The sequence below is a fragment of the Cryptomeria japonica genome, chromosome 8, assembly GCF_030272615.1.
Source record: "Cryptomeria japonica chromosome 8, Sugi_1.0, whole genome shotgun sequence".
Lineage (NCBI taxonomy): Eukaryota > Viridiplantae > Streptophyta > Pinopsida > Cupressales > Cupressaceae > Cryptomeria > Cryptomeria japonica.
Genome location: NC_081412.1, coordinates 173,417,459 through 173,430,322, shown reverse-complemented (window position 1 = coordinate 173,430,322; position 12,864 = coordinate 173,417,459). Strand labels below are relative to the sequence as shown.

The 12,864-nt window shown below is 34.9% G+C and overlaps 1 protein-coding gene across 3 annotated transcripts in view; it reads right to left on the bottom strand.

Moving 5' to 3' along the window:
• LOC131050634 (short integuments 2, mitochondrial) overlaps window positions 1-12,864 on the bottom strand; it is a 111,008-nt gene that overhangs the window by 13,903 nt on the left and 84,241 nt on the right. For 2 of the 3 annotated variants that reach the window (XR_009106988.2, XM_057984838.2), the window contains exon 4: window positions 2,276-2,417. The exons of the other annotated variant lie outside the window; for it this stretch is intronic. Coding sequence is in view for 1 of the 2 variants with exons in the window: in XM_057984838.2 (XP_057840821.1) it covers window positions 2,276-2,417 (142 nt within the window). In the remaining variant the exon portion in view is untranslated. The remainder of the gene's footprint in view (window positions 1-2,275; window positions 2,418-12,864) is intronic. 3 annotated transcript variants of the gene reach the window in all.

The window sequence follows — 12,864 nt, the reverse complement described above, 5'->3', positions numbered from 1 at the left end:
GTTACTCATATTGCTAAGCAGTGCTGAAATTTTGCATAATTCCAAGTCACAAGGGGATCTTTAAATGTCTTCTCCATACCCTTCCATATAAACATGCATTGCAGGTTAATTATCCAATCTTGGATATTGCTCTGTATTTTGATGAGACAGATAAATAGGAACAGCCTATATAACTACTTTGATAAGTTGGACCTGATCAACAAATAAGAGCCACCTTATTGTCTATTGTTTAGTTTTGATTTATATTCCATTAATTAAGGCTTCCCAATGTCTATTTATTGAGTTCCCGTGTATCAGGAATCCCAGACGATTCATTGGCAGGTGGCCTTTATAGATCCCAAGATTTGAAGAATTGTTTTTTCTTTGTGGTTTGGGATATTTGCGAAAATGACACTTGAATTATTGTCATTTATTTGTTGCCTTGAGGCCTGTTGGCAGCTCTAGAGAAATGATTTAATTCTTTCTATTTTGCTAAGGCAAATGGTAGAGCATAAGACAGTATCAATTACAAATTGATACACTGCATATCTGTTTATTTACAGTTGGCAGTCCATAGATTTTTCTTTCCTAGTGGTGGATGTAGACCATTGCAATAGATAGCATTTTGCTTGTAAGCCAACTTGTTATAATAATCTTTGTTGGCGTTATCTAGTGATATAACTGCTTGTGATTCTGTCACTGGCAATTGTGTAACTAATAACCATAAATCTTGACATTCAAACAGTAAAATGATGTAAATGCTTGTGATTTGGTTGTAACCAATTACCATAAGTCTTGACAGCCTTATGACAAGTGAGGAAGCATTGCTCTTTGGGTTCTCTATATATCGAACAATTGTATTAACACTAACTATATATAGGAAAGTTCTGATCACTCCATGTTTATTGTGTCAGAGTTACTTCTCAAATCATTTTAGTTGCTATTATTTGGTAGTGTAGAATTTAGTAGAAAACATTCTAGCATCATTGCCTTTGTAAGCTTGGATCATCGAAAGTGGGTTAATGGAAATGTTAGTCGAACAATACACCAAGAATGAGAAAACAATCTAGCAAGAGTTTTCAAATATTGGTGAGATCTATCAATATGAGAACACATTCCAGAAGAATCTGAAAGAAATTAACTACTACGAGACACAATCTGGATGAATTTGGCAATCACTGAAGATGTTGACAAACAACTTAAGTGCCTGCCCCAACTCCTTGGCAATCACTACATAATATTGCATGACCTTTGTGTTGAACATGAATATGAAGTATGATGACAGAAAATCTTACACTAATATGAGGAAAGTTCTCATCGTAAGGAAGAACAAAGATCAAAGGACCTACGCCAAACCTGAAGGAATTAAATACCATTGATCTTGAAGAAAAGCATGAAAAGTGAAAAACTAGCAAGTGGGTTGACAAAACTATTTGACAATCTAACCAATTACTAGAACAGCAACAAAGAAGACGATACTTGTGAGAGGCAGCCTCTAAATAAATTCATGGAAACAAGTATAGGACACTAGTTGGGGCTGAAGCAAAATCAAATGTGGATGCCAAAGTTGAAGCAAAAGTTAAAATCGGCACCAAAACCCAAGGAATGGTTTGATTGACACCAAAATGTTATACGCCACTGACAAATGATGAGTAGGTGGAGAGAATTGTCACACAGAGTTTCAAAGTAGAGGGAGCAGATGTTTCAAGGATCTCCACAAATATAATGTATAATTTCAAAACTTTAGAGATCATTGTGGGACCCAGATTTGGAGATCACCTCCCTCTGCTTTGAAATGAGATTTGGAGATCACACAAGGGTATTTGTGCAACACAAACATTGTACCTAAATTTGAAGAAGATGAGTAGGTGCAGATAACGGCTAGCAGCACAGATATACCTAAAGTTGGATCATTGTCCCAGAGTTTTAAAGATACCTTTGAAGGGTTGTCCAACTTTAGGTAACATCCATTTTCTTTCTCTGTTGGGAAAATGGGCTTAAATATTGTACCTTGAAGATCCTCTTTGTACATCTGAATTGATCCTTGGGCCTCGGGATTTGATCCCTTCGGCCCTAGAGTGATTTGTAGCATGTTTTAGTCTGGAATGTTCAAAATGATGAATTTGATAATGATGATTTCACTTTACAAATTGCAATTTCATGAGCAGAAGTTTTTTGCTTGTGAGTTCCACCATAAATTTCCCTAATACATCACATTTAGAAAAGCTCGTATTGATGATTAAATTGATATTAGTATTATTATCCAACCTATGTATTAATCATTACAGTTCTATACCTGGAAAACGAATACGAGAAATCTGATACAAAGAATTGATAAGGGCAGATTTTCCAACATTTGGAATCCCAATAACCATGACCAGAAGTGTAGGCTGCCTTGAGATTGCTTCTTTCAGTTGTGCTTCAACTTGAACTAACAGCTGCATGAAGACAAGAAAGACATTAATTCCCATCCACGGTGCTAGAAACATTCCTTGAGGGAAATAATCTTTAAATTGTCCCAGTAAACCACAAAGTAGCAATGACTAGCATTTTCCATAATTCACTGGAGAGGAAGCAAGGAGAAGCTCTTAAGGACAGAACCATCAATTATAACTAGTTAGACCTTGGTTTAATGCCATTCACTCGACAACAATAGGCAAGATAATAGTCATGTTATTGCAAAAAATTGTAAAACATCTCATGGTTTTTGCACTGATTGAATTGATGAGTGAAAAGATTCCAAATGCCAAAAAGGAACTGGTTTAACAGGAGCTGTCTTATTGCCCAAACATTTGCTACCTGGAGTGGTGTAGCCACCTCCTATTTCCACAAACAAAAGGTAGTTATCTTATATTCGCCATAGAGAAATGAGATCCAATCCCAAAAGCATGTCTTGGAAAATTTAACCCCTAAAAAGCAACATATCATATAAATAACACTTCACAATATCTGCGAAGATAACAAATTTATGAGCCATCAAGCATTTTTCTGCTTTCTCCTTGTTTAGGCATGCCAACTATAAATTTATTAGATATATAATTAATGAGCACAAATGATAAGTCAATGAAGAATTTTGTTCAAAGATAACAAACTTATTTAGAAAATAGTAGTTAAATTCTAGAAAATATAAAGTTCTTATAATTTTCAACGTTTGAATCATGGCCTGCAGTTCAACTGCTGTGTATTACAACATGAAGCAGGAAAGCAAAATAATTGCTGCAAATTTTAGGGTTGTCAAAACATTTGAAAACAATTACCAAAGAAATTGGTAATTACTAGCATATAAAGTATAAGCATGCATATGAAAAAAAAAAACTATTCATTGTCAAGATTTCAACAAAACAAAACAGATTTGTAACATCAAAATAAAGGTTAAGCAGAACTAAGCATAACACTAAACAGCATTATTGATATTATTCTAGTCCCAAATATTCTCATTATTTTTTCTAATGAGCCTATAGATTAAATAAATAATTTTATAGCTAAATTAGCCATGTTATTTAGTGAACTCAGCTTTGCTAGTGCATTAATAACATTTTAATTATGACTGATTGAGTAATTTGAAATTTACATAAATAAAATTTTCAAAAATATCTATATAGATACACGTCTTCCACTTTTTCTTCTAAGGATTCAAGCTTCCACAAAGGACAAATGTGACCCTAAGAAAAGTAAAGGTACATACAAGATAAAGTGATTGTGGGAAACACCATGCATTTGGGAAATTGTAGATCAATTCAAAGAAGAAAAAAAAACCTAGTCACCCAGGAATGCATACTCTGCCAAAATGGGGCTGTCCACATCCCAGCAACGTCTCGGGGGCACAAGGACGGGATGGGATGGGGCTTTTACATTTTGGCAAAAGGAAAAGTTTGAGTATTTGAATATTTTCTATATTTTAAATATAGAAAATACACTGCCCTTTTGTGTTTGCATAGTCTTTTTGTCATTGTGCATACGTTATATGAATATTTGAAATTATCTAAATTTTAATAGATGTCCTTTGCCGTCCCCTGAAAAATGGCTCCCTCTTGTTCCTGTCCATGAAATCCCCCCCCATCCCTTCTCCCTGAAACACGGGGTAACTTAGTCAAAAACACAATATTTGTTAAGGAATTTAGACAGTGATAGAGAAAAACAATAGTCTAATGCTATATAGTAAGAACAGACTTTCAACGTGATCGCTGATATGTATATATTGACTACCGATATATATATATATATTTGATTTTGCCAAATAATAACTGATGAATATGATAATTATCAACTGCTTGCTGTATCATGTAATTGCCATGGTTATTGATTATCATCCACAACAAGCGTCGATATTGTATATGTATATCGGTGAAGGGTTATGTCTACGTAGGGGCATGACTCCTACGTGGCTTTATGCCACGTAGAGTCATGACACTACGTAACCATAACTCTTCAACATATATTAGTCATCCTCATTAGTCATTAGTTATGTACCAAATCATTCACCGTGCTTGATACTATCGTGCTTAACAATAATACTTCAACTTCAATAGTCATCGAATAATACAATGATGACAGTCATTGATCTGCCATAAGCAGTCGGCAATATGTTAATGTTACTTTCATTCAATATATATATGTGTGTGATTTATGATATATATATATATTTCCATTCAAACTTATATATATGTATAATATATTGCTTGCTTCAATCCGAATGAGGCTGCATCCTTAACACTCCCTCTTAGCAAAAGAGGATTGAATTTCATTATTATGTTTAAGGAACAACATTCTAAATATATATTCATTTGGTATGAGCATATACATTCATTCAGTAATGCTTACTAGTGAAATACTTCATATCTCAAGGAGATATGGATTATCTAATCTCCAACACTCTGGGACAACAACTACATGAAGTCTATCAGATAACAACCTTGATTCTAGTAACAACTGTAAGATTGTCATTATCACAAGTATTATGTTCCTCAACATATTAATTGTTGTCCATTTTGTACCTTCGTTATCATGACTTCCAACACATCTCGGGACAACAATTTGTGTAGTCCGTCATGATAATGAATCAAAACTTAGGAGCAATAATTTTAGTATCATGACATCCAGCACATTCCGGGACAGCAAATTAATGTAGTCAATCATGATATGATTGTTATCATAATCTCCGACACATTTTGGGATAACACTTAATGATAACAAATCAATAACTCAAACACAACAAATTCAGTATCAAGATTTACGGCACATTCCGAGAAAGCAACTTAATGTAGTCAATCTTGATAACAGATCAGGCTATTGTTGAGGTCGTCACCTTACAATAGCGAACTTACACATACATCACATGAAAGATTGTCACCTTTCATGACATAACACACAAATGCAATATTGCATCCAAAATATTCATGAATATATCAAATTACATGACTGAGATTCAATATCAGAAATTTCAATTATAATTTAGTCATACCAAGTTTACCTCTAAAGTATTCCACTTTCAACTTTGCAAGAGGTTTGGTGAATATGTCGGCACTTTGCTCTTCAGTGCTGATGTAGGCCAATTTGATAACATCTCTGTCTACCATATCTCTTATGTAATGGTAAGGGATTTCTATATGCTTGGGATCGATTATGAAAAATTGGATTTACAGAAAGTTTGATGCAGCTTTGATTATCATAGCGAATCACTGTGGGGTTCAGGGGCTTCCCAAATAGCCCAACTAGCAATTTCGTTAACCACACTGCTTCACGAGCTCCCATGGAGGCAGCCATATATTCGGTTTCAGTAGAACTCTGAGCAACTGTTGACTGTTTCTTGCTAAACCAGGATATCATAGCTGATCCAAGAATGAAACAACACCCCGTTGTACTTTTACAATCAATGGAACTGCCTGCCTAGTCGGAATCAAAATACCCTTGGAGTTGTATCTCAACATTTTCATACTTCAGGCCAAGTCCAATAGTACCATGCAAATATCTCAAAATATGCTTAGCAGCCATTAGGTGAATCTTCTTAGGTTCGCACATGAAATGACTTAACACATTAGTAGCATAACAAATATCAGGGCGAGTGTTTACCAGGTACATAAGAGATCCAATAATTTGTCCATAGTATGTAGGATCTGTAGGTTCTGAATCTACTGCTTCACTTTTGAGCTTATGAAGATTTGTTTCCATTGGAGTGTATAAAGGTTTACAATCCATCATACCAAATTTGGTCAAGATATCCGTGGTGTATTTTCCTTGATTTAGGAAAATATAATTCTCTTTTTGCCATACTTCTAGACCCAGAAAATAGTGCAGAAGACCTAGATCCTTCATATCAAATTCAGCCACAAGATCTTGTTTGCATTTTGCAATAAGATGATCTTCTCCTGTTATCAACAAGTCATCAACATAGAGAACAAGTATTAACATGTCACCATCCGATATTTTGAAGTATATGTTAGGATCTGCTTCATTTTTGGAATATCCTAGCTTGGAGAGATAACTATCTATCCTTTCATACCATGCCTTGGGAGCTTGCTTAAGGCCGTAGAGAGCTTTTTTCAGTTTAGACACATAGAGGTTTCTATCATGTGTAGCAAAGCCTTTAGGTTGTTCTATATATACTTCTTCCTCAATAGCACCATTCAAAAATGCGGTCTTTACATCCATTTGATGTATCTTCCACCCTTTAGACGCTGCAATGGCAATAATGGTTCTTACAGAAGTATATCGGGCAACTGGGGCAAATGTCTCTTCGTAATCAATTCCAGCCTTTTGAGAAAACCCCCTGGCAACGAATTTGGCTTTGTGTTTTTCAATACTACCATTTGGTGCATATTTGATTTTGAATAACCACTTTGAAGAGACAACTGATTTGTCTTTTGGTCTAGGTACAATGTCCCAGACATCATTTTTTAAGATAGATTGGTATTCCTCAATCATTGCATCTTTCCAAGCTTGACATGTTAGAGCCTCTTCAACATTTGATGGTTTAGATTTCGTAAGCTCGGTGAGTGCAACATAGCATGCTTGACTTCTTGTTTTCTTATTCTCTCTAAAGATTTCATTAGGTTCCACATTATTTTGTTCAATCATCTTCCTTGCCCATAGTGGTCTTTTCTTGTTGTTAGGATTTTCAGCATTCTCAAAATTAGATGATTGAGGTTCATGATCTTCTATGCTATTCTCCCTCTGATTCTCAATTGTAAGATTTTCATCTGATTCTGTGATTTGATCATCTTCTGCACTTAGAGAGAGTTTATAAGCAACATCTTCTTTAAATTTGACATCTCTACTGATTTCAATAGATCTTCGTCCTGGAATATAAACTCTGTATCCTTTAGTGGTTTCACTGTAGCCAACAAATATGCCTTTCTTCCCGAAGGGTTCTAGTTTGGTCCTCTTTTCTTTAGGAACATGAATATACACGTGACAACCAAAGATTCCTAGTAGATGGCTTAAATCTGGTTTATTCCCTGTAAAGGCTTCTCCAAGGTGTTATATTCTCTAAGATTGAATGAGGGCATCTATTTTGAATGTACACAATTGTATTTGAGGCTTCAGCCCAGAATGAGATATGTAGATTTTGATCATGCATCATGGCTTTAGCGGCTTCGATGATGGTTCTGTTTTTCCTTTCCGCGACTACATTCTGTTGAGGATTATAAGGTACTGTACAATCCCTCTTAATCCCAACAGAAATGCAAAATTCTTTAAAATTTTCAGAGATATATTCACCCCCATTATTTGATCTTAAGAGTCTTTATTTTCTTCCCAGTTTGATTTTCCACTAAGGCTTTAAATTCTTTGAATTTCAATAACACTTCATTTGATTCTTTAAGTTTTATGAAATAGATCCAAGTTTTCCTAGAGTAGGCATCAACAAATATCACGTAATACAAAAATCCCCCTAGTGATGGTAATGACATTGGACCACACATATCAGTGTGGACAAGCTCTAGTACAACTTTTGATTTGTGTTCACTTGAAGGAAAGGACCCCTTTGAGTTCTTCCCTAGAGCACATCCTTTACAAGTTCCAACATGATCAGATTTTAGATTAGGTAATCTTGTGGTGATCTTTCCTATAGAAGGTAGGGCACTAAACCAAAGATGTCCTAATCTTCTATGCCAAATTTCATTAGAATTTGATACTTCATGATTTAGTGCATGTTTTTGAGCATTACATAGTTTATATAAACTACCATCTCTAGATCCTATAGGAATAGCATTCTTTATGTTAGAATTTTTAGGCCAGAGTAGAACTTTATCTTCATGGAAGGTGATGCGATATCCTTGATCAGCTAGTCCTGAAATAGAGACCAAATTTCTTTTGAATTTCTTTTGATACCCGGTACAAAAAGAACATCTTTCAATTGTAATGTAACTCCTGTTCTTAATTGAATTGAGCAGGTCTCAATTCCTTTCACTGGATAGGTAGAATTGTCTCCAATTGTAACTTCTTCAGTTGAGTGCCCTTCAAAGGTTTCGAATTGATCTCTAAATCCGGTTACGTGTCGTGATGCTCCGCTATCGATTATTCACATATTTTTGTTTGAATTTAGCTCACTTGATAAGGCTAAGAAGAATAGAGGATTCTCTACTTGACTTCAGCTATGGTTGCTTGGGCTTTCTTTCTTTCCGGGCAGAACCTGTGAGTGTGTCCAAATTTATCAAACCTGTAGCATTGAATCTTGGAGAAGTCTCTGTTTTTGTGATTTTGATTGTTATTTCCTCTCTTTCGTTTGAACTTCTTTTTCTTCCCTTTGTTGCTTGTGTTAACATGTAGTGCTTGAATTTCTCCCTCTTTGTTTGGACCCATCCCTCTTGTAATTAGTCGAGATTCTTCTTGAGTGCAATCGTTCTTGAGTTGATCGAATTTTGGTAGTGTAGGTCGAGCACTAATGCCTTGAATAAGGGATTCCCAACTGGATGGTAATCCCTTAAGTGCTATTAGAGATAGCTCCATATCATCTACATTATTTCCAATAGTTGACAATTGGTCTTTCAACTCTGAAATCCTCATGAAATAGGATGTAATTGTTTCTCCTTTGTTCATGTTGATATGCATTAATTGCTGTTTTAAAGTAAGCAATCTGCTTATGTTATTTATTTCATATGTATTTTGGATGGTCTTGAACATATCATAAGCTGCAGTTAGTTTTGATATGGTTGGAAGAACGTGATCTTTAATAGCATCAATTATTATTTTCTTAGCCTTGTTGTTGTGTCTTTTCCAAGTTGTTTTCTCTGGTTCGTCTTCGGGCATCTTTGTGTCTTCTTCTATATATGCATCCAATTCAAGTTCTTGAAGAATTGCTATTATTCGAATTTTCCATGAGACAAAATTGGATGCACCTTTGAGTCTATCCTCCACTCTAACACTGTTCACCATGATTGTTCTTCCTTTGATTTTGAATGCAAGTCTGAATTTTAATTAAAAAATGTCACTATTTTTATTTATTTCTCTACCAACTTGGCTCTGATACCATGTTAAGGAATTTAGATCAGTGATAGAGAAAAACAATAGTCTCATGCTATATAGTAAGAACAGACTTTCAACGTGATCGCTGATATGTATATATTGACTACTGATATATATATTTGATTCTGCCAAATAATAACTGATGAATATGATAATTATCGACTGCTTGCTTTATGCCACGTAGAGTCATGACCCTACATAACCATAACTCTTCAACATATATTAGTCATCGTCATTAGTCATTAGTTATGTACCGAATCATTCACCGTGCTCAATACTATTGGGCTTAACAATAATACTTCAACTTCGATAGTCATCGAATAATACAATGATGACAGTCATTGATCTGCCATAAGCAGTTGGCAATATGTTAATGTTATTTTCATTCAATATATATATGTATGTGATTTATGATATATATATATATATATATATATATATCCATTCAAACATATATATATGTATATAATATATTGCTTGCTTCAATCCGAATAAGGCTACATCCTTAACAATATTTGCATTGGTAACGTGAAGATGTTAGCTGAGGGGGCTCATTATATAAAAAGAAACTCATGGGAAGCTATTCAAAACATGCAAAACAAGAATACCATAATGGAGATAGTGGTTGGAACATTAGTAATACTTGGAGACCATTAACCCATAACCTAATCATATGAACAATTCACAAACTATGCAACTCCTTTTGACATCACTAACAACATAAAAGTAGGCATCACTAGTTTTTTGGCAGACTCGATAATAAAAACTTCAGAAATATCTCATTGATCCAAAAGTTTCCCAAGGGGTCTCAAAAGAGACTCAAAATGTTGGAAGGAAAAAGTGTAACATAGGTGTACCCTGATAAACGTTATTGAGAATTAGTTGTGCTTTTTAGTATTGCTTGCTTGGCAGTGTGTTTATTACTTTTTGGTTATGAACAGTTAGGCAATGATAGTGTCTTACCAACAATCATTCAATCTCATAGATATTTTAATTGGTATTTCAAATGTCAAATGTCAGGATAAGGGCGCTAGTGTGATAGGTAACCCAATACCAAGCATTGTACTGTACACTACCTTGCCCAATTAAGCTATTGTTCTCTTATATTCTTCTGGCTTACATTCATAATAAATAATTTTATTTCTGCTACTAATTGGTAGTGTATCATTTTGCTATAAGAAGCTATCAACAACAACTACTAGACTTCGTATAAAGATAAAGATGAATAAGGCCAAGATAATCTACTGATTACTGGCAAAACCCTTTGACCTACTCGAGTACTACCACTACGTAAGTTGGAGTGAACTTCAAACTGCCTCCTTTTTGGAAGTTGACAATATTCAAGCATGCTTACAATGTCAATTCACAAGTTTAAACAAAAGCCCAAAAACAGTTGTTCAGTTCAGACGTTATCTTAAGCCCTTACAGATTTGAACTGTAAGCAATCTCATCTTGAAGTTTTTATAATCAAAACCACCAAGAATTTAGGAGGAAATTCACTAAGAGAAAACTTCGGACTTCAATTATTGAAAAATTCATGTAGTTTCATCTGAATTATAGAAATGGCATCAAAAGTTTTTTCGTGTTGGGACTTCTGCAAACAATGGCACCATCATATTTTCTTTGAGGTTTTAGTTAATGCTGAAATCTCGTATACAAAATTAAGAAGCAAGAACCAGCATCCAAATCCTTGTATGCAAGTTCAAGATTGCCATGTGAAATGATGTCACCAGGTAGAAAGAGGAAATCCAAGCCCATAAACTTTGAGAACTGCATTTGATGGAGAGTTGAATTGGCATCTAGAATTGCCAAGTAAAGAGCCCATGTAATGTTGAGAGAGGATAATGATGTGTAAAATAATTGACAACATCGTATTAGAAGAATATGAGCTAAGAACATGAGTGGATAAACTTTAAAGTAATTTACCATCTAGATGCACCCTTTGATTGTTAGCCAAGCAACATTCTTTATTGAATTAGCTTGTTTTCCTCACAAAGTTATAAGAATTTTTTTTCTTCCTTTAATAGCTGGGGACCTGTTGATGTATGTTTTATCATTCACTGAACATTAGAATAAAACGTCAAGGACACTCTACCCTCTCTTGAACAAAATCACTACATGTGCCAAGATTGCAAAGAAAGACCACACGGTGACTCCAAGGTTTATATGTGCAAACGTGCGACTTTATGTTGGATAGCTTCCTTGGTTATGTATGCTGAAATACAAGGGAGACTTACACTCAACTAATATCATTCACAAGTTAGGACTCAGACGAATTTGACAGTAAATGCTCTCTTTTTTCTTTTTTTTTTGGATTTTTAGTTTTGGACTTAAATAAAAAGGATAAAAAGTTGAAGGGTTTAGAAGTTCTATGCTACTCCTAAGAACTCAAGAGACGGTAAAGATTAGGTGAAACCAATAACAATACCCTGTTTCGCCACACTAAGGACAACTACACAAAGTAAGTGCAATCTTCTAGGGTTGTGCTTAAGATTTTCATACTGAGAATAAAACCATCCAACGGAAAATATTTATTCAAAGTAGAAGTTAAAGCATCCATGATATAAGCTCAGGCTAACTTTACACATTGAACAAAAAACATTTATTCAAAGAAAGTATGAGCAATTGTTTCACCAATCTATGCTATCAAATCCTTCATTCATCTAACAACTTTAAAAGCAAATTACTCTAAGCAAATCTATTCTCTTGTTGAAGAAAATATGCAACCATGCAACAACATGATAACAATAAGGCTTCAAAGCAAACTGCAAATGAACTTATATTACCAAAGTAGCTCTTAGCAACAATTTCATAAATCTCCCCACACAACAAAATGAGAGAGTAGGAGTTTATTTAGAGTTCCCGAAAAAAAATGAAAGACCGAGATCAATCTAAGATCAACGACTGAGATCAAGACATAACAACCCCAATTAGGGTTTCCCAAAATAACATCAAGGACAAATGCATAAGGACAATAGGTGCAAGGAGCTATCTTCTAGGAAGGTGCATCCTTATCCCCTTAAGTGGCAGTATGTTCAATGAATTTGGACACGATTGGGCTGACCTCCTCCATTGCGACATGTGGCAGCATATTTACCTTGAATTCCAATCCATCCAAGTCATCTGCACACGTGGCAAAAGTAATCTCCCACTCCAACTCCTGTTTTTGGAAGGCATCCTGGTTGGACAAGAAATTCGATGCCTTAGTCAAATTCTAGTCCAGTGATTGCGAAGAAAATCTCTTGAGTTCTAATCCTGTTTTGAATTTCTCTAATCTGCTCCTTAGCCTTAATACTATAAGCCTTCACTTTTTCTAGGACTTCACTTCGTGTAACCAATGCCCAGTGCCATGTGTTGAAGTCATATGCAGCCCCTACTGCAATTATCTTTCCATCAATCAATTCCTGCCTAGGAATTCCTTTC